Source organism: Aethalodelphis obliquidens, unplaced genomic scaffold (assembly GCF_003676395.1).
Source record: "Aethalodelphis obliquidens isolate GAN/ISIS:26980383/991018 unplaced genomic scaffold, ASM367639v1 scaffold53, whole genome shotgun sequence".
NCBI lineage: Eukaryota > Metazoa > Chordata > Mammalia > Artiodactyla > Delphinidae > Aethalodelphis > Aethalodelphis obliquidens.
Window position 1 is genome coordinate 3,695,249 of NW_020837997.1, and position 26,381 is coordinate 3,721,629.

Genomic DNA, 26,381 nt, shown 5'->3' on the forward strand with positions numbered 1-26,381 from the left:
CAGCGGCCATGGCTCACAGGCCCAGCCGCTCCGCGGCATGTGGGATCTTCCCGGACCGGGGCACGAACCCGTGTTCCCTGCATCGGCAGGCGGACTCTCAACCACTGCGCCACCAGGGAAGCCCAGCCAAACCCTTTTTTCTGTATAGGGGTTTAGAGTTCAGAAACCTCATGAAACCCAAAACATTCCTTCATGGCAATTTTCTTTGCTTCAGAAATTCTGAACAGTCCTAACTGGCTTGCTACCTAAAACTATGCAAAAAGTAAAATCTATGTTTAAAAGGAGTAAAGAAATTTTCTACACAAAGCCTTGAATATGCTTGAATGACTATTCTCCCTTAATAATAACCCTTTATAATTAAATAGTAATACACAAAATAAAAACAGAGAGTAGGATGATAGCGGGGGCTCAGCAAGATCAATCCAGTCCTTCTGGTTTACAATGTTAGAAGATTTCCCTCCTCCTGAAATAAGGTTTCCAATTTCTTGAACTTGTCAAGTTAGATACGTCCAACTTCTTTAATACCTCGGATACTGAGTATCATTGAGTATCATAAGGAGAAACATATAATTTTCAGATTCTTCCTTCACGTCACATAAAAAAATAAATTACAGATGGAATAAAGAGGCAAATGTTGTGTGTAAGAATTTTTAAAGCCTACGCATGAGAAAGCTTTTGAAATAGCAAAAATATCTCCAAAGCTTGACTTTAAACGTTGGTAATCAGAGCCTTCGGACTCAGAACACAGCTTCCAAAGCAAAATAGAACAAAGAAACCAAGTTAAGAGTAGTTCTTCTGCCTTTAAAGAGCTGGATGGAAATGAGACGTTCTTAGCAATTTTGATAGATGGCTGAGATTTTTATAGCACTCTTCTGTACAACAAAATTATTTTTGACAGTCATCGTTAATGAAACAACTAATAATAATAACAATGATAATAATATCCAGAGGAGAAATAGACAATGAGTATTTTCTTTTATTGTACTTTGAATATACAATCATGCTGCAACAAAGTAAAAAATAAATAGTAAAGTACAATAGAGAAAAAAAAAAAGCCTATGCCCCCTTTTCTAAGAAATCTGTCCCCTCTGGAATCCCTCTCAGACTCTCTACCTCCCTCTATTCAGTTCTAACCTCATGGGGTTTGGGGTGCCTGTGTCTGGCTCTTTCTCCCCCACACTAGGGAATCCTGGGGTACTGAGCTGGGGGTGGAGCCTGTCAGGGGCCTAGTATCACCCTGCTCAGGGTGAGCACAAAAGCAATTGATGAGCAGGCAGAAACTTTCTTCCCTATGCACTGGCCCACCCCACCCCATTCCACCCCACCTCACCTGGCCAATGGCTCCAGCAAATACCAAGGTCCAGTCAGGCAGCCAGGAGCAGCCAGGAAAGATGAGGGCATAGATGGCCAGGCCATAGAAGGGCAGCACGTAGAACATATTCACCAGCATCTGGGGGACACACAGCTGATGGATTGAGTGGCTGCCCCAGTTGAGTCTCCTGATACCCCTCAGGTGGTGGACCCAAGGAGAATCTGGCCAGTCTCAGACCCCCCCCAAGACAGGGGCTCTCTGCACATCCTACCCTGTGCAAATTGCTCCTTTATTTCCCTTGGGTTTCCCCACCCATCCCACTCCCACACACTGAGCCCACCCACCTTACTCCAGAAATAGCATGTGACCCTGGCCTGGCCAATCAGAACACCATAATAATCAGCTATGAGCATGTGATTTAAACTTGGCCAATCAGAGCCTGCCTGAGACTTATATTAAGCTGAGGAATTAAGGGCTCACACTCCTCTGTGGTGGCTAAGTAGAAAGAATGGAAGCCTAGAGCTACCCAAGGCTGTCTCTGTCATACCACAAAGGCACTACCTGGGAGTGGAGCACATGTAAAGAAAACACAGTCTAGAGACAGAGCTATCCTTGAGCTCCTGGATCCAGCCATACCTGAAGAGAATGTCTCTACTTTTTTGGTAGGACAATAAATTCCATTTGCGCTTCCACCAGTCTGACTTGTGTTGTTGGCACCTGCTTCAAAGGGGCCCAGTAGATCCCTAACCACGGCAGGACCGTGGCCCTCTCCTCCCATCTGCCCTCTCACCTGCACCTTCGGATAGGCCACGGGGTCCCTCAGGTATGGCTCATACTGATAGATGTAGACGAAGCAGGCATCCATGGGGCAGTCAAGCACCACCTGGGGCCCACAGACAAACCAACAGCCTCAAATATCCCTCCCAGAGGAAGCCTTCCCCAGCCTCCCAGGAGAGGCCCATACCCCTGGCTCTGGCCTGCCCCAGCTTTGGTTCTCTCCTCTGGCTGAGAATCCACAGATATGTGAGCTGGGGAGAAGGCTACAGGGAATGGGGCTTTGTGATGGAACACTCAGGTCAGACTCGATGAACTTCCCTGGATGATCAGATGGGAGAGCAGTGGCCTTTTTGCACTGGATAATGGAGATAAAGGAGGGAGGGATGGGCTGGGGACGGGGAGTTGGAGGCAGGTAGGCTGGCCAGTGCAGACTCACCAGGCCCCGAAAGAGGGTGAAGAACGCAGCAAAGATGAGGTAGATGATGAGGGCCAGGTCAACTGGGCGCCGCAGAAGGCCCTTTCTTTGTTCCTCCTCCACCTGCCCCATGAGAAACAGCATGAGAAGTCTGGTATCCAACAGACACTCAATGAAGGCTCATCCCTTCTTCCCTAATGACCAAGGAGATCTTTCCAAGGAGATAACGTCTTTGACCAGAAGCAACTCAAATGGGGGACATTCAGGCATTTGGCACAAGGCCTATCTGGGGGCAAGGGACTCACCATGTTGGGGGTGCAGCAGCTTGGTGCCTGGGTCTGGTTGAAGACCCTCAAGCCAGCCCAGCAGGGGACCAGCAAGTAGGGGATGGTGAGGAAAAAGGAAGGCCTGATCTCTGAGTTGTATTTGCCTGCCATGGTAGGAGAGACAGGGTGTCACGCAGCGAGGATCCCCCAGGCCCGGCCGGACCCTTTAGCTGGGCCATGTCAGAGCACCTGGCTGGAAGTTGTGATTCACAAATGCCATCCTAGCTCAGCCCTAACACCTCTGACTCCCGAGTGCCCATAAGATGATGTCCATGCTCCTCAGCCTGGCCTGCCTCAATTTACCTTCTGGACGTGGCTCTTACACTTCAGCTGTTCTTTGCTCCCCCTAGAAACACCCTGGATATTCCTCTTGCACAGTCATCCCCACATCTCTGGCTGCCTTCTCTGCTCCGCCTCCTAAGACCTACCTACAAAGGTTTCACTCTGCCCTCTGGATCCACCTTAAAATTCCCTTCTTGTGTCAAGAGCATTCTGGGCCAAGCCCCTGTGGTCAGGAACCAGCTAGCTGGGGAGGAAATGGAATGTGCTTCCGCTCCTCCAAGAGGAAAATGGGGGGGAGGTGGGGAAAGGCTGCTGGCTTAGGCTCTGAATGGAGAGGCATGTGGTGGGGAGGAGGTTGCCCTCTGCAGACATTGGAGAGGATATGCAGGAGCCACTAGGAACTTCCAGACACAGGGCAGTGACCCAGCCCAGGGAGACAGGACTCCTCAAAGCCAAGTCCTTACCAAGGATGTTTCCTGGGAGGAACACCAGGATGCTCATGACGAAGGATCCCAGCCAGTAGAGTGCAAGGTTCCGGTACCTCTTCCTGGGCAGGGGATGGAGGGGTGACCAGTAGATCCCTGTCCCCCAGTCTCAGAGCCCCCGACAGGGTCCAGAGACCAATCTGGGAACCCCAGCTCTGGATCCCTTCAGTGTCACCCAGAACAGAAGGGACAACAGGAAGTTGAATGAGGGAATGAACAGTCAGATGCTCTGTCCAAGGACAGTAGTGTCTGCCCAGGCACAGGGCGGTAGAGAAGAGAACCGACCATCACTGACACCTGTGATCTTCCCTGGATCCTTCTCCTGGCCACTCCTGTCTAGAGCCCTAGAGAGGCTTCCTGATTTCCCCTACAGATACTTCTGGCTTCATCCTGACCTGGGACCTCCCACCTAAGGACTCCACCTCCTTCCCAGGGTCCAGGTGCCACGCTGCCCACCCCACGCACCTTTTACGGATGGCACCAGCCATGGCCAGGTAGAGGAGGTAGTGAACAGTGCCATCCCAGTAGCAGATGAAGACCCCGTGTGCCGTGCGCAGGTACGGCTCACCCTACGGGGGCAGGGGCAGGGCTCAGACGGGCAGTAGGGCTGCGGGCATCCCAGACAGCTCCCTACATACCTCCTTGGTGTAGAACGCCATGAAGCTCCCCATGTAGCCATCTTCCTCGAGAGCGATAAGGAGGTCCACCACGGAGGTGAAAGAGAAGACTGCGAACACTACGGGGAGAGTAGCAGGGCATGGGCAGGGTGTGGGCGGGGCACAGACCACGTGTGGGCGGGGCCTGAGACTGCAGGTCGGTGACCGGCCACCCAGTTTCTGGGCAAAGCCTCTGCACAAACCTGCTCCCAGGCCCCACCCCACAAGTCACATGACCCACAGCCCGCCTCAGAGGGAGGCACAGTCCCTGCCTTTAGGGGTCCCCAGGCTGATGGGAAAGGCACTGTCCCTGTACTCAGGAGTCCCAAGTCAGAAGGGGGAGGCCCCTTGAGGTTCCCCAATCAGTAGGGGTTCTCCAGTCTCTGAGGTTCTCCAGTCTGATGAAGGCCCTTCAAGGGCTGCCAGTCTGATGGAGGAGGCCCTTGCCCAGACAGTTCTCTTCCCTAAGACCCTCCCACCAACTCACCGGCATAGAGTGGGTCATAGTAGATGTCACTTCGGGACAAGCTGTATATAGCCAAGAAGAGCAGACCCAGGATCAGGGCGCTCATCCACACCACCCCCAGGGGGCTGTGGAGAGGAAAACCAAGTCAGGGAGGCCAGGCTCATTCTGAGGTCCTGCCCCACCCTAGGGCAAGAGCAGACTCCAGGAAGCTCCAGGTGAGGAGGCTGAAGCATCTGTCCATCCAGGAAAGCCATTCCCCGAAACTCCCCTTTCCTAGCACCAGGCTCTTGCCCCAGCTGTTTCCCTCTTCTGGAAACTCCTTCCAAAAGTCTCCTTTCCACTTGGCAAACTCCTACTCATCCTTCATGGCCCATCTACATTGCTCCTCCTCCAGGGAAGCCCTCCCTGACTCCTCAGAAAGGATCATTGCCTGACTTGGGCCAGGCATAGAGAGAGCATCTGTCAACACTTCTGACTATATGATTTATCCAGTCACTTGCTGATGCGTGTGACAGTTTGCTTGCTCTGTCATTCAACAGCTCCAAGACCCTCTGTGGCCAGTCCCAGTGCCCACACCTGCCAGAGGGTCTCTAGTGCTCAGCTCTGTACACCTCATGGTCTGAAGCTCCTGACTCCTCAGGTAAAGTGCAAATATTTCCATCAACTCCACCCCACCCCTGCCCTGATCTGTTCCCATCAACCTGATAAGGCAAGTCAACCAGCTGCAGAGATAACAGAAGCCAGGTCTCTGGGCAGCCCCCAACTCTTGGCAAACCAAGGCCAAGGGTGGGAGGGTGGGAGACATATCCAAGGTCACACATTCCCCCCCACACTCTCTCCAGGCCCCAACCTTCTCCTGAACCCCTCTAACCCCTAGGATCCCCATTCCTAGCCCCATCTAACCAACATGACAATTATAGTAATCACATGAGACCACACCAGCATCTTGGCACACAATTTGTAATCCCAAACTGTAACTATGGGATGAGCTCTAGAATTATGTTCATTACACAGGGAAGAAACTGAGGCTCCCGGGGCAACCTGTCTCACTCAGGGTCCAGGAGGATGGAGCCAGGAATTTGTACCCAAGGAACCAACTCCACAGTCAAGACTCCCTCTACCCCATGTCTTGGGTTGCACTGGGTTTGGGAGTGTGAGGGGCTTGTGGTTGCCTGGTACCCAGTAGCTGGATCCACAGGGTTGAGGCCTAGGGTTAGGAGATAGGGACAGGGGAGGTCGAGGTATGTAGGGGAAACTGAGGCTAGGGACAGGGTGGGCCAGCCCTGAAGAGAAGAAAGTCCCAGGTCTGAGACAGGCAATGGAGTGACAGTCTGGTAGGGGTGGTGCAGCAGAGCGTGTGTGTGGCAAGAGCCGGGTCACTGGGGCATTATCTGGGGCAATACTTTGACCCTTGGGGACTCTGGAACCTGTGCTGGGCACATCCCTGGGAAAACACCAGAAACCCTCCAAAACCCTGCCTTGTTAGGGGCTCTGCTTCTCAAAGTCCCTCCTCCCCAGGCCGCAAACGTCCCAGGAGCGCCCCCAGCTCCACCACACAGCTCCGGGCCTGCTGGAAGGCGATTTCCGGTCGGAGGTTGGGGGGGTTCTTCTGACCCAGCCCCTGTCCTCGCGGGCCGGAGCGGCGCGGGCCGCTGGGCTCGGGGGAGCCCGCGCATCCTCCATCCCGCCCCCTCCACACCCCAGCCCAGCCCCGCAGCCCCCGAGGAGGCTGCCCCGGCCCCTCCCCGCACGCACTACGAGAGCGCCGAGACGTGGTTGAGCGCGTAGGACAACGGGAGAGCGCCCAGCGACAGAACTGCGACCTTGCCCGCCAGCGGCGGGATGTCCATAGCGGCGGTGCCGGGACCCCGGCTTGGTTTCTGCGCGGCGGTGTCTCTGGGCGCGGAGCTGCCAGGGACACAGCCCGGCTCGGCCCCGCCTTGCGCAAAGGTCGCCCCCGCGCTGTGACTGCCCTGCGAGGCCCCTCCCTCTCGCAGTGGCCCCACCCCGCCTTGATAGCCTCGCCGGACTCTGCGCTGTCCCCAGTGGCAGTCCCCGTCGCCCAACCGGTTTCCCTCTCTACTAATGCTAGAATACGATGCCTCAGGATGCTTCCGCTTCTGCGTCCTGGAGGCCACTTCGGTCTAAGGGAATTCGTTCCCCGGACCTCGTTCTGCACTTCTTTCTTCACCCTAAGGCACAGGCATCCTAGCCTCGACCTCGACCCCGAAGGGGGACCCTTTTAACTCTTCACATTCCGCAGACCTCCCTCCAGCCCAGGATCAAGTGGGCATTGTATGTGCGCGCTGACAGAGGAACCTCATCCGCTTGGGTGCAGAGCTCCCTTCAGTGCCCTTAGATTTGAGTTTTCATGCGGTGGCCACAGACAAATTTAAATGTGTCCAGGTGTGAAGTTTTAACTGGTCCCGGGGGCCAACTCAAGGCAGACGGTCAGGGACCAGGGTTGGGGACACCTTGAAGGACTCCATGATTCTCTGCTGTGTTCCTTCCGTGTAGCCTGAACCCCTGCTCATGTGGGCGAGGTCCAAGGGATGGGGTCCAAGGGGTGGCTGAGATTATAAAGTGGGGATGGAGTCAGTTTGGTGAGGAGTTTCGTAATGGTGCTCCCGGCAGGAAAAAATAGCTCAGGCTTGGGGATGAGCTGCAGAAAGGAAGCACTGAAGGCTGGGGTTGGTGGTGGGGTCATGGAGCAAGGTGGGGTGGGCTTGGGAGCGTTCTGAACAGCCTGGAGGAGGCTGGGCTCCATTCGGGGGCATATGTAAGGGGGCAGGGCTGGACCAGGGAGGGGGCTGCAGGGTGGAGAATTAGGAGGCAACTTTTTGTCAACCCCTCCAAGGAGCCTCGGACTCTTGCCCACGTGGTACTTGTGGGTGCAGGAAACAGGGTGAGCGGTGCCCACCTGTTTCCTGCCCTAGGGGGCCCAGTTTTTTTTTCTGGCCGTGCCATGTGGCTTGCGCGACCTTAGTTCCAGGGATTGAACCTGGGCCACAGCACTGGACCACCAGGGAATCCCCTGGGGGGAAATTCTAACCCTCACATCCCCGCAACTCCCACCAGGCCCAGCCCCCGCCTTCTCCATGGGGCAGTTGGGTCCCATCTCTGAGCCTGGGTGACAAGATGATCTTCTGGCCACTGACCTGAGAGCCTCCTTCCCCAGGTGCCTGTTGCTCATGCGTGAAGCTCAGGTTTCTCTGGGCTGATCTGAATCTCCAGCCTCATTTCTTGACTTTTCTCAATTCTTGTGGTGCCAATATGCTACATGCCTCTCTCCTATCTGCAATATGGACCCTCTCGTATTTCCTCACCCCTTAAAGCAGGCCCCAGTGTCCCCTCCTCCAGGGAGGTCTCCCTGCCACTCCAGCCCCACTTCTCCCCCTGGAGGGCCAGGGGTGTCTGGTGCAGCTCTGTCTACGGGTCTGGCCTCGCATCCTGTATCTGGGAGATACCTGCACACCCACACAGCATTTGGAAGCCTCCTCTTCCAACTGTCCCTGTGGCTGGGGCTAAAGTCCGTGGTCTGAGTCTGGCGAGCCTTCTGGTCACTGAGAATTAAATGGAGGGGTGACCTTGACTTAGTGAGGTGTTTGGGACCGAGGCCCAGGGTCCCCATGACTGGGACCTCTGGCTGCCCAGATCTATACGCTTGTGCTCAGGACTCTGGCTCCCCAGGGCAGGCTCCACCACACCCCCTTGCCCTGCCCTGGGCACAGCGTCCATGGTGGGGAAACAGGGTAGTACGTGTCATGCCAGCCAGGGGTTTGCTGCTGAGACTTCCAGACCCTGAACTCCCTCACTGAGACACCCCCCAGGCCACCTCCACCATAGTTCCCACTTCCTCTTTATGGCATTTATCAGTCTCAGATTGTGTTAGAGGTTAATGGCCACAGCCCCAGCAGACTGTGGGTGCCCAGGGGCAAATCCCATCCATGTGATTCACAGTCAGTGCTCAGTGTTTGCTGAATGACTGTGTGAACTGCAGGCTGGCCCAGAAGCCTGACGCCAGCTTGAGTCCTCAGACCCCATAAGCTCACAGGGGTTGAGCAGGACCTACTGGGTACCTGTATGAGGCAGGGGGATGAGAGGTAGGGGCTCCTCAGTTTGCCAGGCCCTGATACTCCAAGCATGGCTCACAGATTTCCGAGACCCTGCCCAATCTGCTCACTCAGCAGCTGCAATTGCACAAGATCCCCAGGTGGTTTCTGCACAAGTGTGACGCACAGGCGCTGGAGACGTGGCAAGCTCTCCTTGGTCTGGGCTACCCACTAGCCTCCCCTCCTCCAGGAGGCGTGCGATGTCTTAGTACGGTGTATCCGTCCATGAAGCTGTCCCCCAAAGGCACGAGCCCTAGGGACTCGTGTGTCCACTATAGCTGTAGGACCCAGAGCAGCTAGGGTAGCCTGGGCTGTAGCCATCACTAGCCAGGTTTGTTGTGCGTGTGTGTGGTGGGGGGCCCTGTCAATGCCACCTGTCAAGAGAGGTTGAGGGGCACAAGTGTGCCCTGGGTCCACCTGCTTTGTGGGTCTGAGGGAGGAATGGGCCCTGCCTGGAGACCCCTCCCCAGCCTCCTTCTGCAGTGCAGTGCGCTAGGCTAGGAGGGGAGTCCCTGATGCCCCTGGCCCAGGTGCAGCCAGGTCTTGGCCAGCTGGCCGCCCCTCCCCTCTCCAAAGGTCCTCCCCTCAACTCCAACCCAGGCCGATGGGGGACCCCATAAGCAGACAAAAGGTCCAGGTGGTTTTCCAGGATTCCTTGGTGCTGGGCAGCCTTCAGAGCAGCATCCTGTCCCCACCTGTCCGGCCTGGCCCTGCTAAGGAACAGGAGGGGTTTCTGGTGATGGCAAGACCAGGCTGCCGTGGCAGGCAAGCACCGGGATTTTAATACACAGCACGACACTCGCAACAATGGGAAGGGCGGGCAGAAAAGCAGGCCGGAACATTCCACAGTCCAGGAATGGTCGGTCTTTTGGAAAGTACATTTGTGCATTTTTCCAGAATACTCAGTAGTAAGGCCGTCTGGGGTTGTTCTGTGGGAAGCAAGAAAGATAAAAGGGGAGGTGGTTATGCTGTGCTAAAGGGAGTTAGCAGTTCCTCCCGTCTAGAACCTAGTGGGGGCAGCTAGCCCACATCCTCTAGAAGGGAGGGCAGGCTTTGGGGAGGCGAGGCAGGCTCGAACAAGGTGGAGAGGTGGGGTGGGTCTGCTGGAGAGCCTAGCCGGACTGCGGAAGGAGGGACACTTCTGTGATCAGCACCACCACCCGCCTACAGCGGAAGAACTGCGGCGGCCCGGCCACAAGCAATATAGGGGGATAGGGACACACGCACCAGGGGGTTGGGCCGGAAGCGGTAGGCCAGCATCATCCTCTTGCGGAAGGCCTCGTACTCGTCATCTTCCTTGGAGAGCTCGGCTGGCCGGTCAATGCCAAAGCCAGCACCATCTACCGTGGTGGTGCCCCTGCATTGGGGCAACGGGTGGTGTGAGCCGGGGAGCAGGCTGGTGCCGGCAAGAGGGGGGGTGAGGGACCTGAGCTTGGGGCAGGGAGGCTTCACCCGCCGTGGCTGGGCTCAGCAGCAGCACCCCAATGCAGCTCAATGTGGGGGCTATGCTGGGCTGGGTGACATCTGTCTGGGACACTCCTGGCACTGTGGGAAGGTGGAGAGCCTAAGACGGCCCAGCCATCAGAGTCCAAATCCCTGACTCCCAGCCCAGTGACAGGGCTGGACCCAGGCCCTGGGCCTATGTCTCCGTGTGGGACTTCTCCTCTCCCCCCTCCCCCCTGGCATTGGAGGCCACACTCACTTATTGACTGGGTTCTTGATGCCCTGGCCTTCTGAGCCCAGGCCATCGCCCTCCTTCCAGCCCATCTTCATCAGCATCTGGTAGCCGATGTTCTCTATCGTCAGCTTGAACTCCTTGTACTCTGAGTAGTCAGGCTCACGGCCCTCCTGCAGGGGGAGGAGGTAGCCGTCATCCACCAGGGCTGCAGCCATCCCCAGTCCCAGCTCTGGCCTGAAACCCCACCCCCACATGGCTTCACTGGCCGCTGGGACCACTTCACTGGCCGCTGGCCGCTGGGACCCACCTGCCTCCCCACCACTAAGTCAGACTCCTTGAGAAGAGATCAAGCTGCCCCTTCTCAGAGGCCCCAGGACCAGAAGCAGTACTGAGCTCCCTGGTGGCCAAGTCAAAGAGGGCAAGGTGACAGGTCACACAGGCCTTGTCTACCATGAGAAAGATTAATGGTTCACCAGTGAAGAAAAATCCCATGTTCCAAGAGCAATTTGTTACACAGAGTGCTAAAAAGAGTGCTGTGGTCACATGAGGTGACCATCACATTGGTGAGATTATGTGGTACAAAGCAGTTTAAAAAAAACCCTCAAAAACCTATGTGGAATGTTCTGTCAGCCCTCTCCTCTTGAGCATGAAAACAGCATGGGAAGAACAATTTCACTCTGGAGAGCCCAACACATGGGGGCGTCTGCCCGAGAAATGCTTTGCCTGTAAACTGCACTTAATTGGCTCCACTGGAAGCAGAATTTCCCTAAAGCCTCAGCAAATGTCTCTAAAGCGGCAGTTGAGATGCTATTTGCTAATTCCCTACACAGATGGCACCTGTCATAAGCAGGTGCCACCCGTGGCAAGAGGGTCCTACCCCTCTTGTGAGCGAGCAGGCCCCTGAGGCCACCGCAGGTGCCTGCCACCTGAGGAGGCTGCAGGAGGGGCTGGGACACTGCGCAGGCTGCCTGCTAGACATGCTCACAGCAGGGGCTGGTGCCTGGGGCCTCTCCCAGCCTACCTTCAGGGCCTTGAAGGTCTCCATGAACTTCTCCAGCTCATCGGGTGGCAGGAAGTCTCCGATGAAGTGTTTGCCCCGGCCCATCTTCGTCAGCTGCTCCGCCCATTCTGCCCAGAGATGGGGTAAAGGTGAGAGGAGGAAGGAGGGTGTGGCAGCCCCACAGCAGAAGTATGAGTCCCAGGGGGAGTCTGGGGCCGTGGGGAATGAGGTAGCTGGTTGAGACCTCGAGCCCTGCTCTCCCACGCAGCCCTTGTGTACCGTGTTCAAACGCCAGTGAACACTCAGAGGACCATCCTTTTGCCACTGAAGAAACAGGCACAAAGAGGCCAAGTCTCTTGCTCAAGGCCTTACAGGCTGGATAGGTGGCTTAAGACCCCAGTGTGGTGTCTCCAGGCACTTCCTGGGGCGGTGAGTGGGCTTCCTGAGCCCACAGCACCCTGAAGAAAAGGGCACCCTCCACCCCACCCCTGTAACTCGCTCCTTGGCCCACCCCGAGTCTTGTCCATCTCCATGCGCCGCAGCTGGTGCTCCCAGGTGCCCAGCTCGCTGTCCACCTCCTCGTCGCTGTCGTAGCCATGCTGGTGCTGCTGCAGCGCCTTCTCCCACAGCAGCTGCATGTCCTGCATTGCTCGCTTGTGCTGCATGATCATGTCGTACATCTGTTGCATCTGTGGGCGGCACACGCCAGTGAGCAAGGCCGTGCACTGTGCGTGCAGGAAGCTAGCCCCCTCACCTCCCCTGTGCATGCTGGGCACCCCTTTTCCCCCCTCCCTGGAGCAGGCACAAGAGCAGGGCTCAGAGCAAGTGTTCAGGAAGGCACCGAGTCCTGTGTCAGGACATGCCCTGGGTTCCCTGAATCTCTATTTTGAGCAGGGAGGACCCCGGCCTGGAATCTGGAATATCCTGGGTACCATCACTGTGGACCAAATGAGGGTGACGTGGGCTCCTGACCACTGGGAGGGTCGAGGGTGATGTGATGGGGCTGCCAGCCTGGAGGAGGTGGCCCAGGTAAGCTGTCCCAGCTGTCCATATCCTGGCCACAGAGCTCCCTGCTGAGCCAGCCCTCACTCCCAAACTGCCCAACACCAACTGAACAGCTGTCGCATCATCCAGGGCACCCAGTGCCAGACAGGCTTATCCTGTACTGAGTGCTGCAGGGAACTGTAAGGAAAACTTAAATGGAGACTATCCAGTCAGGACCAGCCCGCGAGCGCAGTGGGAAGTAGCTGTGGAGCATCAGCTGAGAAGGCTGCCCAGGCAGCATGAGAAGGCTCTGGGCCCAACTGTGGGCTTGGGAGGGCCCTCAGGGGGTGGCTTGCCATTGATGGGGGACCCACCTGCCCAAGAGCCTCTCCCCTGACTGTGGATTCACCCGGCACAGGGAGGCACAGGAAGAATACACGTGACCACTGCACCACGGGGCAGGGTGGGAGACGATACTCCACCAGCCCCTCGGAGCCTGCCTGCCCTGCCCCCCAGGGCCTTACCTCCTGCTGCTCCTTCAGCTGCTTCTTCTGGGCATCCGAAAGCTCTGTGACACCCACCAGACCCACGGGCTTCCCCTTCTCGTAGCCTAGACCCTTGAGGTCCTGAACTAGAAACAAGACACAGGCTGGTCAGCAACAGACACGTGGGCTTGGCCGTGCATCTGTGTCCCAGGCAGAGTCCATGTGCTGACGACACCTGACGCACGTGGCCCATGTGGCAGGACACTTAAGTTGGAACAGTTAGTACGCATGTCACTTGATGACCTCGGGGGGCTTTGCTCCGCTCTATCGTGTGTACTCAGTTCCATCCCCACATGACTGCTCCAGGCAGGCTCTGTGACCCCACACTGCAAATGCTGACACCAAAACTCAGGAGGTCTGGGGCCTCACTCAAGGTCACACAGCTAATGGGTGACAAGGCAGGGAATCTGCAAAGCCAGAGATGCTTGCACACAGGCTCTTGGAAGTAAGCCCCACGGTGAGCAGATACCTTATGTAGACACACAGGTCTGGAGTCTGGCAGAAGACTCAGCTGCGTGGTTCTGTTAGCTCCTTCTGGGGAAGCAGCCAACCATCTTTAAAGCAACTGACATTTAAGCTGGCATCCCCTTTGGAGCTTGGCTGGAGCCTGCAACGCTAACTCACATCAAGATGCTGCAATGGCCCCATCTGGGTGGTGGAAACAACCACCCCTCAGGTGGTGGCTTCCTGGGGAAGAAGCCAGGCAGAACGGGGTACAGAGGCCCCTCTGGGGGGATGGAAAGAGCCAGGTCTTCCCAGCTCAACGGGACTGTGTTGTCGCCTGCAAGAACCACCCGCAGGTGCTCCTGGACCCTAAGATTGCACACCAATCCCTCCTCGGTCTATGGGGGCTCTGAAAGATGTTGGAGAGCCCCATGGAGAGAGCAAGGGAGCCAAGGTCTGAGCAGCCTGCTGTGTGCCTGGATCACGTCCACAGTCCCTTTCCTCCTTGGGCGACTTCACCAGTGAGCAGGCAGGTGGGGGCTGCCCACGCTCCCCTGGGGACAATGTGGGCCAGTGGGGCTTGAATCTGAACCTGAGACTTCGGAGCCTGTACTTGTCCCCTAGAATGTGAAGGACCTGGCAGCTGGGGCTGGACCTTGCGGACACGATCTCAGAGGCGGGGGTGTGCGTGCGTCAGAAGAGCCCTCACATCTGAGCACCCTCCTTTACTGCGGGCACCAGGTTTGGCACTTGAGCAGCAGTCCGACCCTAGGCACCCTCAACCCCGGGTAGAAGTGCTATCTAGAGCCCCAGGGAGTACCAGACTTTTCAGTCAGCAGCTTTTCTCTTTGGCCAAGGGAGGCACTCAGCCAGAGACCACTCTCAGAGCTGGGCGGGCAGGGCCAACAGGCCAGGCCAGCCCTGTGACCTGGGGGAGATGCCTTCCCCCTCAGCCCATCCTTGTGTGGCAAATGTGGGTGTTGGCGCCAGGGCATATATGGCTCTTCTTTGTGCCCGTGTGTCCAGCTCCAGTGAAGTCAGGGGTGAGGGAGGTTGAGAGAGTTCTGCCCATGGTGCAGGCTGCGTGGTGAGGGAGTCAGACAGACGGCATGAGACGGCCAATTAACAGTCACCAACATCATCTGCAAAATGTGATGACAACAGACCCCCACCCTTATGGGTTTGTGGTAGAAAATGAGAAATGAGGCCACACGTTGGCTGTCCCTGAAACTGTTGTCAAGGACGGAGACGCTGGAGATCATTGTGCAAAATTGACTGTAGCAATAATTGTTCTTATCACTGTGCGTTTCCTGAGCTTTCTATGACAAAACTGAATCCAAGTACTTTAAAGCTTAAGGGAGAAAACAGGACTATCTATATGCTGTCTGTAAGAGACTTCCTTTAGATACAAAGACACAAGTAGGTGAAAGTCAAAGGAAGGAAAAAGAAATTTCAAACAAATAGTAACCAAGACAGAGCTGCACTAGCCATACTACTATCAGACAAAATATACTTTAAATCAAAAAAGGTTTATGAGAGACAAAGAAGGATGTTATATATTTACAAAGATTTGATACAGAAAGAAGATATAACAATTAAATATACACACAGACTTAACAACAGAGCCCCAAGATAAATGAAGCAAAAATTGACAAAACTGAAGGGAGAAATAAACAGTTCCATAGTAACTGTTAGAGATTTCAATACCCTATTTTAAATAATGGACAGAAAATCAGTAAGGATATAGAGGACTGAACAACACTATAAACCAACCAGACCTAATAGATATCTTTAGAACATGCAATCCAACAACACCAGAATACACAGTATTCTCAAGTACACATGGAACATTCTCCAGGATAGATCCTTTGTTAGGCTACAAAACAAATTTTAATAAATTTTAAAAGACAAATCATACCAGGTATCTTTTCTGATCACAATGGAATAAAGCCAGAAATCAGTAATGGAAGGAAAACTGGAAAATTCACAAACATGGAAATTAAACACACTCCTAAACAACAAATGGGTCAAAGAAGAAATCACAAGAGATCAGAAAATGCTTAGAGATGAATGAACACAACAGCGCAGCACACACCAAAACTTCTGGGGTGTAGCAAAAGCAGCGCCAAGAGGGAAATGTATAGCTGTAGATGCTCACGTTAAAAAAGAAGATAGGGCTTCCCTGGTGGTGCAGTGGCTAAGAATCCGCCTGCCAATGCAGGGGACACGGGTTCGAGACCTGCTCTGGGAAGCCCCCACACGCTGCAGAGCAACTAAGCCCGTGCACCACAACTACTGAACCTGTGCTCTAGAGCCCAGGTGCCACAACTACTGAGTCCGTGTGCTACAACTACTGAAGCTCGCATGCCTAGAGCCCGAGGTCCAGAACAAGAGAAGCCACTGCAATGAGAAGCCCGTGCACCGCAACAAAGAGTAGCCCCAGCTCGCCACAACTAAAGAAAGCCCGCGTGCAGCAACGAAAACCCAATGCAGCCATAAATAAATAAATAGATAGATAGTTAAATAAATAAAGACCTCTGATCAATACCTAACTGTACATCTTAAGGAACTAGAAAAAGAAGAGCAAACTAATTCCAGAGCTAGCAGAATGAAGGAAATAACGATTAGAATGGAAACAAAAGAAACAGGAAATACAAAATACGAGAGAAAAATCAATGAAACCAAAAGTTGGTTTCTTGAAAAGACCAACGAAATGGACAAATCTTTAGTCAGACTGCCTAAGAAAAAAACAGAAAAGACTCAACTACTAAAACAACAGGGGGATACAGCAGTCCACTTTATCTGCAGGGGATACATTCCAAGATCCCTCTAGTGGAAGCCTGAAACTACACATAGTACTGAACCCCGTGTATACTATATATACATACATACGTGTGATAAAGTTTAATTTATAAATTAGGCACAGTAAGAAATTAATGACAATAGCTAATAATAAAATAGAACACTTATAACAACATACTATTATAAAAGTTATGTGAATGTGGTTTTTCTCTCCCTCTCAAAATATCTTATCACAAATGTAATGCCTTTTCCATTTTAACTAAGTACTCAGCACACACTGTGGCCATAACTTTCGCAGTTTGAGGTACGACAGCAAAACTAGCACAAACTTCTTTTTCCTTCTTCACAATTTCATGGATAGATGATTTGTTCTTACCATAGATCTTGGAGACCTCAGCTTAAGTCAAGAACTTTTACCCTTTCACTTAAAGGAAATACTTGACAGCTTCTCTTTGGCATGTCTACATTGCCAGCATCACTACTCTGTGCTGTGAGGCCATTATTAAGTAAAATAGTAAAATAAGGATTATTTGAACATAAACACTGCAATACCATGACAGTCAATCTGATAACGGAGTGACTACTGGTGACTAATGGGTGGGATATGCTGGTCAAAGGGATGATTCACATCCCAGGCAGGGTGGAACAGAAAGCACGAGATTTCCTCGCAATACTCAGAATGGCACAAACTGGATCACCTAGGACGGCACAAACTACCAAAACTAACTCAAGAAGTAACAGAAAACTTGAATAGACCTATAACAAGTAAGGGGACTGAATCAATAATCAACTCTCCCCTCCAGCCCACCAAAGAAAAGCCCAGAACCAGATAAATGCACTGGTAAATTCTACCCAAGATTTAAAAGAAGAGTTAACACCAATTCTTCTCAAATTCTTCCAAAAAGTTAAAGCAGGACACACTTCCTAACTCATTCTATGAGGTCAGCATTATCCTGATACCAAAAGCAGACAAAGACAATATAAGAAAACTACAGACCAATAATCCTTATGAGTATAAATGCAGACAGAAATCTGCAACAAAATATTAGCAAACCAAATCCATCAGCATGTAAATAATTAGTAAACTAATTATTTACTAAAACGGAGGGGGATTTATTCCAGGAATGCAAGGGTGGTTTCATCATACAAAAATCAATCAATGTAATACTCCACATTAATAGAATGAAGGGAAAAACCCACATGATCATTTCAATTGATGTAGAAAAAGCACTTGACAAAATCTAACACTCTTTCATGATAAAAACACTCAATAAACTAGGAACAGAAGGGAACTTCTTCAACATGACAAAGGTCATCTATTAAAAACATACAACATCATCATACTCAATGGTGAAAGAACAAAAGCTTTCCCCCCTAAGATCAGGAACAAGGCAGGGATGCCTGCTTTCACCACTTCTGTTCAGCACAGTACTGCAAATCCTAGCCAGAGCAATTAGGCAAGAAAAAGAAATAAGAGGCATCCAAATTGGAAAGGAAGAAGTAAAACTATCCTTATCTGCAGATGACATGATCTTATGTGTAGAAAACCCTAAAGACTGTTACCCCAATAAATGAATTTAGCAAAAGATAAAAGATACATAATCAACACACAAAAAATCCGTTGTATTTCTTATACTAACAACAAATAATCCAAAAAGGAAATTTAAAAAAAATTCCATTTGCAACAGCATCATAAAGAGTAAATCACTTAGGAATAAACTTAACAGAGGTACAAGACTTGTACAACAGAAAGACAAAACACATTGAAAGAAATTAAAGGAAACCTAAGTAAATGGAAAGCTGTCCCATGTTCTCAGATTGGAAGACTTAAAATGTTGTTAACATGTCAATACCTCCCAAAGCAATCTACAGATTAATACAGTCCCTATCAAATCCCAACAATGTTTTCTGCAGAAATGGAAAAGCCCATCTGGAAATTCATACAAAAATTCAAAGGACCTCGAATAGTCAAAGCGTGAGAAAGAGGAACAAAGTTGGAAGACTGACACTCCCGATTTCAAAATTTCCCACAGAGCTACAGTAATCAAAACAGTGTGCTACTGGCATAAGGATAGATATATAAACCAGTGTAATAGAGCAGAGAGCCCCAAAATAAACTTTCTATGGGATTTTTGACAAGGGTGTCAAGAGACCATTCAATGGAGAAAGAACAATAGTCTCTCCAACAAATGGTGCTGGGAAAATTGGATCTCCACATTTAAAGAAATGAAGTTGGACACTTACCTTATAACGTATATAAAAATTAATTCAATTTAAGAGCTAAAACTATAAAACTCTTAGAAGAAAACATAAGGGCATATCTTCAAGACTTTGGATGTGGCTACGGTTTCTTAAGACCAAAATCATAGGCAACAAAAGAAAAAATAAATTGCACTTCATTAAAATTTAAAACTTCTGTGTATCAAAGGACATTAAGGGGATGAAAATACAGCCCATAAAACTAGAGAAAATTTTTGCAAATCATGTATCTGAATGGGGGTTAATATCTAAAACATTTAGAGAACTCCTACAACTCAATAACAAAAAGACATACAACCCAATTAAAAAATGGGCAAAGGACTAAAACAGACATTTCTCCAACTAAACTATAAACTGACCAATAACACATGAAAAGATGCTCAACACCATTAGTCATTAGGGAAATGCAAATCAAAACTACAATTTGATTTCACTTTATACTTATTAGAATAGCTATACAATAAGGCGAGAATGAGAAGAAACTGGAACCCTTGTGCACTGCTGATAGGAATGTAAAATGGTGCAGCTGCTGCAGAATGCAGTTTGGCAATTCCTCAATAAGTGAAACAGAATTACCGTAAGACCCAGTGATTCCACTCCTAGGTATATACAAAAAAGAATCAAAATCAGGGGTCCGAACGGTATTTGTAGGCCAGTGTTCACAGCAGCACTACTCACAATCGCCAAAAAGTGAAAATAACCCAAGCTTCTAAACAACTGATGAATGGATAAACAAAATGCTGTCTATCCGTACACTGGAACTCTATTCAGCTGTGGAAATAAATGAAATTCTGGCATGTGCTTCAACACAGATGAACCTTGAAAACATTACGCTCAGTGAAAGATGCCAGACCCTCCCCAGGAGGCTGAGGGAGGGGGTCGGCCCACCTGACAGAGGTGAGGGAGAAGCATCCACGTCCCTCTGCACCAGCTCGGCAGGCGGGAGCTCCACCTTGTCCTCTTCAGGACCCCACCGGCTCTTTCGCTTCCTCTTCATGTTGGCTGTGGTGGCTGGCTTCCCTGGGGCAGCTGAAGATGGGTTGACGTTGGGCAAGGGGGCAGATGAGGTAGGGCAGGCAGTGGCGGTGGGCATGGACCCCAAGGGGGTCTCAGGAGGAGATCTGCGCTTCAGTCCGAGGTCAGGTGCCGTGGGGGTGCCCGTGGGACCAGCCTTGGCTTTCCTGAACTCCTCCAGCTTCTGGCGGTAGTACTTGTACCCTTGGCTGTTGGGTTCATACAGAAAGCTGCAAAAGAGAGTGGGGGGCACACCGTCATTGGGCCTCAGCCCCCTACCCCTGATTTAGGGCAGAAGAAGCTTGGGCCTTGTGTAGGCACACTGGGGCCAGCTAGGTCACTTCGGGGTCATGTTAAGATGGAGGTCTCTGTCGTGACCCCTGCCCTGCCAGGCCTCAGTGGCTGCTGGTGCTGGTGGCCCAAACTAGAGGAACAGTGTGACATGGCCACAGTCTGTCATGATGCTGTTCCTGTGAGCTGAGGGCCACTGCAAGCCCCTACCCCATCTTTATTGGATGCCCATCACAGTATCACTGATCCCCTGCTTCGAAGGAAAAGGAGCGGGCTCTCTCAGACCTTCCCCAGGCTCTGCCAGGCTTCTTCCCCTGCTGTCCTAGATGAGTGCACCAGTGCCTACAAACCAAGAAATCCTGAGTTGCGAGAGACACCTGGTGCCAAAAAGGGCAGGATTTGTCCCAAACCTGACAGCTGGGCATATCTGTGCTCCTTTCTGATGCACCCTTGAGAGGCATCAACAGTGGACAGAGACAAAACAAAGACACTAAACATCAGAACAGACAGGGAGCTCACTAGCAGCCTTGCTGGTAGCTGTTGGTCCCCAAGTGCAGAGCAGGAGGTGCTGGGTTCAGAGCCGGCAGAGGCTGCAGCTCCTTCTGCACCTGCCCAGCATCTCTCAGGCTATGCATGTACTGAGCCAACAGTCCCACTTCTAGAGTGAAGAGTCACAGCCCAGTTCCACATAGCAAAACCTGTGCACAGCAGAGATTACAAAGCCCTTGACAAGAAGGGGCTAGACTTGCACTCATGAACCTGGAAAGACAGTCACGGCACAATGCTGTAATACAAAAGCAAAATGCAGGCTCGAGGATGCTGTAAATTCCTTTTGTATAAAAGGAAATTAGCAGAGAACAAATCCACATACTATTTCTACATGTCTACGTCAGAGATGGGAGAGGGATGGAGGACTCCCAATCCCGCTAACAACCTAGGGTGGGATGGAGGGATGGGGAGACTGTGTCATCTTCTTTGTATTCCTGGGTCATGGTACAAGCATGTACACCCTTCAGAAAACCCAGTGTGGAACATTTGTAAAAGTTAAAAGAAACAAAGATCAACAAAATCGTTAAGCCTCTAGCCAAGAAAGAAAAAAAGAAAAAAAGAGAGAGGACACCAACTACTAACAACAGAAAAGAAAGAGGGGCCATCACTACAGATCCCACGGACATTAAAATTACTACAGATTACTATGAACAACTCTATGCCCACAAATTTGATAACCCAGATGAAATGGGCCAATTCTTTGAAAGGTACAATCTGTCAAAACTCACCCAAGAAGAACTAGACAATCTGAACAGGCCTATTTTTATTAAATAAATTGAATCAGTAATTAATAACCTTCCAAAAGTTCACTGGTGAATTTCACCAAACATTTAGGGTAGAAATTATACCAATTCTGTACAATCCCTTTCAGAGGATAGAAGCAGAGAGAATACTTCCTAACTTACTCAGTTACCCTCATACCAAAACCAGACAAAAACATTACAAGAAAAGAAAACTATAGACCAACATCTCTCATGAACACAGACGTAAAAATCCTCAACAAAATATTAGCAAACCTAATCCACTAATATATAAAAAGAATAGACACCACAACCAAGTGGGATTCATTCTAGGCAGGCAAGACTGGTTCAACATTTGAAAATCAAGTAATGTGGGCTTCCCTGGTGGCGCAGTGGTTAAGAATCCGCCTGCCAATGCAGGGAACGTGGGTTCGAGCCCTGGTCCGGGAAGATCCCACATGCCGTGGAGCAATTAAGCCCGTGTGCCACAACTACTGAGCCTGCGCTCTACAGCCTGCGAGCCACAACTACTGAAGCCCATGTGCCACAACTACTGAAGCCCGCGTGCCTAGAGCCCGTGCTCCGCAACAAGAGCAGCCACTGCAATGAGAAGCCCGCATACTGCAACGAAGAGTAGCCCCTGCTCGCCGCAAATAAGGAAAGCCCATGTGCTGCAGTGAAGATCCAATGCAGCCAAAAACTATGAACAAATGAATAAAATAAAATAAATTAAAAAAAAAGAAAATCAAGTAATGTAATCCATCAGGTCAGCAGGCTAAAAAAGAAAAATCACATGATCATGTCAATCACTGTGGAAAAAGCGTTTAATGAAATCTAATACCCATTCATGAGAAAAACTCTCAGTAAACTAGGAGTACAGGGGAACTTCCTCCACTCAATAAAGAATATCTATAAAGAACCTACAGCTAACATCATACTTAATGATGAGAAACCTCAAGCTTTTCCACTAAGAACAGAAACAAGCCAAGAATATCCCACCTCCCCAATGCTTTTCATCATCATTCTGGAAGTTCTAACTAATGAAATAAGATGAGAAAAGGAAGTAGAAGGTATACTGAGAAGAAGGAAATATAACATGATCGTCTACATAGAAAAAACAGATGAAGGACTTCCCTGGTGGTCCAGTGGTTAGGACTCTGCACTCTCACTGCTGAGAGCCCAGGTTCAATCCCTGATTGGGGAACTAAGATCCTGCAAGCCATGCGGCGCGACAAAAAATAAAAATAAAAAACACAGATGGAAGAATAGACCAAAAAACCCTGGAACTTAATAAGGTATTATAGCAAGGTTGCAGGATACAAGGTTAAAATACAGAAGTCAATCACTCTTCTATATACCACCAATGAACAAGTAGAACTTGAAACTAAAAACACAATACCATTTACATTAGCATTCCCCCATATAAAATAGGTAAAGGGTAACAAAATATGTACAAGATCTATATGAGGAAAACTAAAAAACTCTGATGAATGAATTCAAAGAAGAACTAAATAAATGAAGAGCTATTCCTTGTTCAAAGATAGGAAGGCTCAATGTTGTCAAGTTGTCAGTTACTCCCAACTTGATTTCTAGATTCAATGCAATTCCAGTCAAAATCATTTATTCTGTGGATACTGACAAACTCATTCTAGAGCTTATATAAAGAGACAAACAACCCACAATAGCCAACACAATACTGAAGAAGAAGAACAAAGTTGGAGAACTGATACTACATGACTTCGGGACTTACTGTAAAGCTACAGTAATCAAGGCAGTGGGGTATTAGTGAAAGAATGGACAAAGAGATCAACAGAACAGAATAAAGAGCCCAGAAACAGATCCACATACATATAGTCTGTTCTTTGACAAAGGAGCAAAAGCAATACAATGGAGCAAAGACAGTCTTTTCAACAAATGGTGCTGAAACTGGACATCCACATGCAAAAAAACCACAAACAAACAAAGAATCTAGAAACAGACCTCATAACCTTCACAAAAATTAACTAAAAATGTATCACTGACCTAAACGTAAAACATAAAACTATAAAACATAGAAGAATACCTACATAACCTTGGGTATGGCAATAACTTTTTAGATACAACACCAAAGGCATGATCCATGAAAGCAACTGATAAGCTGGACTTCATTAAAATGAAAAACTTCTGCTCTGCAAAGGACAACATCAAGAGAATGAGGAGAAAAAGCCACAGACTGGGAGAAATATTTGCAAAAGACACATCTGATAAAGACTGTTATCCAAAATATACAAAGACTTCCCTGGTGATGCTGTGTTTAAGAATCCGCCTGCCAATGCAGGGGACACGGGTTTGATCCCTGGTCCGGGAAGATCCCACGTGCCATGGAGCAACTAAGCCCGTGCGCCACAACTACTGAGCCCATGCACTGCAACTACTGAAGCCCGCAAGCTTAGAGCCCATGCCCCGCAGCAAGAGAAGCCACTGCAATGAGAAACCCACGTACTGCAATGAAGAGTAGCCCCCGCTCACCACAACTAGAGAAAGCCCACGTGCGGCAATGAAGACCCAACACAGCCAGAAAAAAACAAACCAAAAAAATCCAAAATATACAAAGAACTCTTTAACACCCAACAATAAAAAAAACAAGCCAATTAAAAAATGGAGGCTTCCCTGGTGGTGCAGTGGTTGGAGTCCACCTGCCGATGCAGGGGACACGGGTTTGTGCCCCGGTCGGGGAAGATCCCACATGCCGTGGAGTGGCTGGGCCCGTGAGCCACGGCCGCTGAGCCTGCGCGTCCGGAGCCTGTGCTCCGCAACGGGAGAGACCACAACAGTGAGAGGCCCATGTACCGCCAAAAAAAAAAAAAAAAAAAAATAGGGCCAATGACCTTAACACATGACTCACCAAAGATTTACAGATGGCAAGTAAGCATTATGAAAAGATACTTCCCTTCATGTCATCAGGAAAATGCAAATCAAAACAATGAATATCACTACACATCTATAAGAACGGCCAAAATCCAAAACACTGACAACATCAAATGTTGATATGGAGCTACTGAAACTCTCATTCGTTGCTGCAGGGAATGCAGATGGTACAAGCCATTTTGGAAGACAGTTAGGCTGTTTCTTACAAAACTAAATATACCATACAATCCAGCAATCACACTTCTTGGTATAAAAGAGTTGAAAATTTATGTCCACACAAAAACCCTGCACACTGATGTTTACAACAACTTTGTTCATAATTGCCAAAACTTGGGAGCGACGGAGATGTCCTGCAGGAGGTGAATATTAAATAAACTGTGGTACATCCAGACAATGGAAAATTATTAAGTGCTAAAAAGAAATGGGCTATCAAGCCAAAAAAAGACTCAGAGGGCTTCTCTGGTGGTGCAGTGGTTGAGAGTCCGCCTGCCGATGCAGGGGACATGGGTTCGTGCCCCGGTCCGGAAAGATCCCACATGCTGCGGAGCGGCTGGGCCCGTGAGCCATGGCCACTGAGCCTGCGCGTCCGGAGCCTGTGCTCCACAACGGGAGAGGCCACAACAGTGAGAGGCCCGCGTACCGCAAAACAAAACAAAACAAAAACAAAAAGACTCAGCGCAACCCTAAATACATATTACTAAGTGAAGGAAGCTAATCTGAAAAAGCAACATACTATGATTCCAATTATATGACATTCTGGAAAAGGCAGAACTACGTGGTTGCCAGGGGTTAGGGAGGAAAAAGGGATGAACAGGCAGAACACAGGGAATATTAGGGCAGTGAGAATACTCTGTATGATATCATAATGATGGATACATGTCATTACGCATTTGTCCAAACCCATAGAATACGCAACACCAAGAGTGAACCCTAACTATAGACTTTGGGTGATCATGATGTGTCAACGTAGGTTCATCAATTGCAACAAATATACTATCCTGGTGGGGGATGTTGATAATGGGGGAGGCTGTGCATGTTTCGGGGAAGGGGGCACATGGGAAGTCTCTGTAGCTTCCCCTCAATTCTGCTGCGAACCTAAAACTGCTCAAAAAATAACATCTTAAAAAAAATTAAGAGACGAAAGCAAGAAGTCGTTCAAAGAGGGAAGGGAGCAGATGGCTGAATTTAAAAAAGACTCGTAGCAACCAGGACATGGATTTAAAGTGATTTGGTTCCTCCAAGAAAAGCAGACTGGGGAATTCGCCCACTGGGGCAGGGGGGCAGCTCCTAACGGGGTGGGTCTCCTCTAGGCTCACAAGCTTGCCTCTTCCTGGCCCCAGCTGCTGATTCATGCTGATTCTCTGAGAGGCAGCACCCAAGAGCCCCCCATGGGTATGCCTGTCTGCGAGGAGCATAACAGCCCACTATGGGCCCAGGGCACAGGTGCAGGGGATTCTACAACGAAGACCCCCTCTGACTGGTGTAATCCCACCCACAGGGTTAACCAAAGTTATCACTTTAGTGTCTTTTCCTTCCAGACTTTTTCCACTGCAGATTTATTTGAACAGAGCTGTGATTCTATTTTCCGTATCCTGATATTTTAAGAATTTCTTAACCCGACAACATAAGGCTTTCCTGTCAGAATGCAGTGTAGCATGGTGGTAAAGGCATCTCCACCAACTGGCCTCCTTGCCTTGCTCACCTGTTAAAGGCCAACACGCCAGGCTGTTGTAAAGAACAACATGGTTCACCCGGGTGATGTGTTAAGAGTCACACGTGGCTCGAGGTGTGCTGGCTGCTACCACCTTCAACAACTTGCCTTCCGATGGCCACGATTCCACTGGGGAGATGCAGTTATAGGAGTTTAGCCCACTGGGGCTGGACTTTCATTGTGTTACTAATTTTTCAAGACTATGACAGTGCTATATATATAACATTATTTCTGGGGATGGCATCTCAGAAGTAGAATGACTGGTCAAAGGAACAGACATTTCCAGCTTCTTTACGGATGAGCACAGCTATTACAATTGTTTCCCAAAACTCACAGCTGCTGGGAAATCAGAAGGGAAGGGTCCAGAGCGGCAGGAACACGGGTGGCTGTTAGATTTGGGGTGAGAGGAGCTGCCTTGCACCTGACTCCATGTGAAGATGAAACAGTCTGCTTGGTATGAACCTGCATGCCTTGCCCAGGTCCAATGTGTGGAGTGCCAACTGTAGTTCAGCTCTGGTGTTGAAATGAGCTCCCCCAGACCACGCTGGTCACCTTCAGCTACTTCTCTGCCAGACACCCCCAGGCTCTGTCCTCATCCGTGGCAGTCACCCTCTAGCCTCCATCAA

The 26,381-nt window shown here is 50.2% G+C and overlaps 2 protein-coding genes and 1 non-coding gene across 5 annotated transcripts in view; 1 reads left to right on the plus strand and 2 right to left on the minus strand.

Annotated features, from left to right (window-relative positions):
• The window catches only part of TM6SF2 (transmembrane 6 superfamily member 2), a 10,806-nt gene extending 1,733 nt beyond the window's left edge, over nt 1–9,073 (minus strand). The window contains exons 1-9 of the mRNA XM_027084820.1: nt 6,475–9,073; nt 4,741–4,844; nt 4,236–4,333; nt 4,063–4,166; nt 3,577–3,659; nt 2,810–2,934; nt 2,526–2,627; nt 2,103–2,195; nt 1,331–1,450 (exon numbers count right to left, since the gene is read on the minus strand). Coding sequence (XP_026940621.1) covers nt 1,331–1,450; nt 2,103–2,195; nt 2,526–2,627; nt 2,810–2,934; nt 3,577–3,659; nt 4,063–4,166; nt 4,236–4,333; nt 4,741–4,844; nt 6,475–6,569 — 924 coding nt within the window. The 5' untranslated portion in view covers nt 6,570–9,073. The remainder of the gene's footprint in view (nt 1–1,330; nt 1,451–2,102; nt 2,196–2,525; nt 2,628–2,809; nt 2,935–3,576; nt 3,660–4,062; nt 4,167–4,235; nt 4,334–4,740; nt 4,845–6,474) is intronic.
• A 107-nt stretch (nt 9,074–9,180) lies between these two features.
• Nucleotides 9,181–26,381, minus strand: part of SUGP1 (SURP and G-patch domain containing 1) — a 29,958-nt gene continuing 12,757 nt past the window's right edge. The window contains exons 8-14 of one of the 3 annotated variants that reach the window (XM_027084816.1): nt 19,432–19,787; nt 13,018–13,124; nt 12,021–12,198; nt 11,531–11,637; nt 10,534–10,679; nt 10,059–10,188; nt 9,562–9,760 (exon numbers count right to left, since the gene is read on the minus strand). In XM_027084816.1, the coding sequence (XP_026940617.1) occupies nt 9,734–9,760; nt 10,059–10,188; nt 10,534–10,679; nt 11,531–11,637; nt 12,021–12,198; nt 13,018–13,124; nt 19,432–19,787 (1,051 nt within the window). In that variant the 3' untranslated portion in view covers nt 9,562–9,733. Of the gene's footprint in view, nt 9,761–10,058; nt 10,189–10,533; nt 10,680–11,530; nt 11,638–12,020; nt 12,199–13,017; nt 13,125–19,431; nt 19,788–26,381 lie in introns of those variants that run through there. The other 2 variants (XM_027084814.1, XM_027084817.1) reach the window with 2 other exon arrangements.
• Nucleotides 22,269–22,341, plus strand: TRNAE-CUC (transfer RNA glutamic acid (anticodon CUC)). The gene has a single exon. It is a non-coding gene; the product is annotated as a tRNA-Glu (tRNA).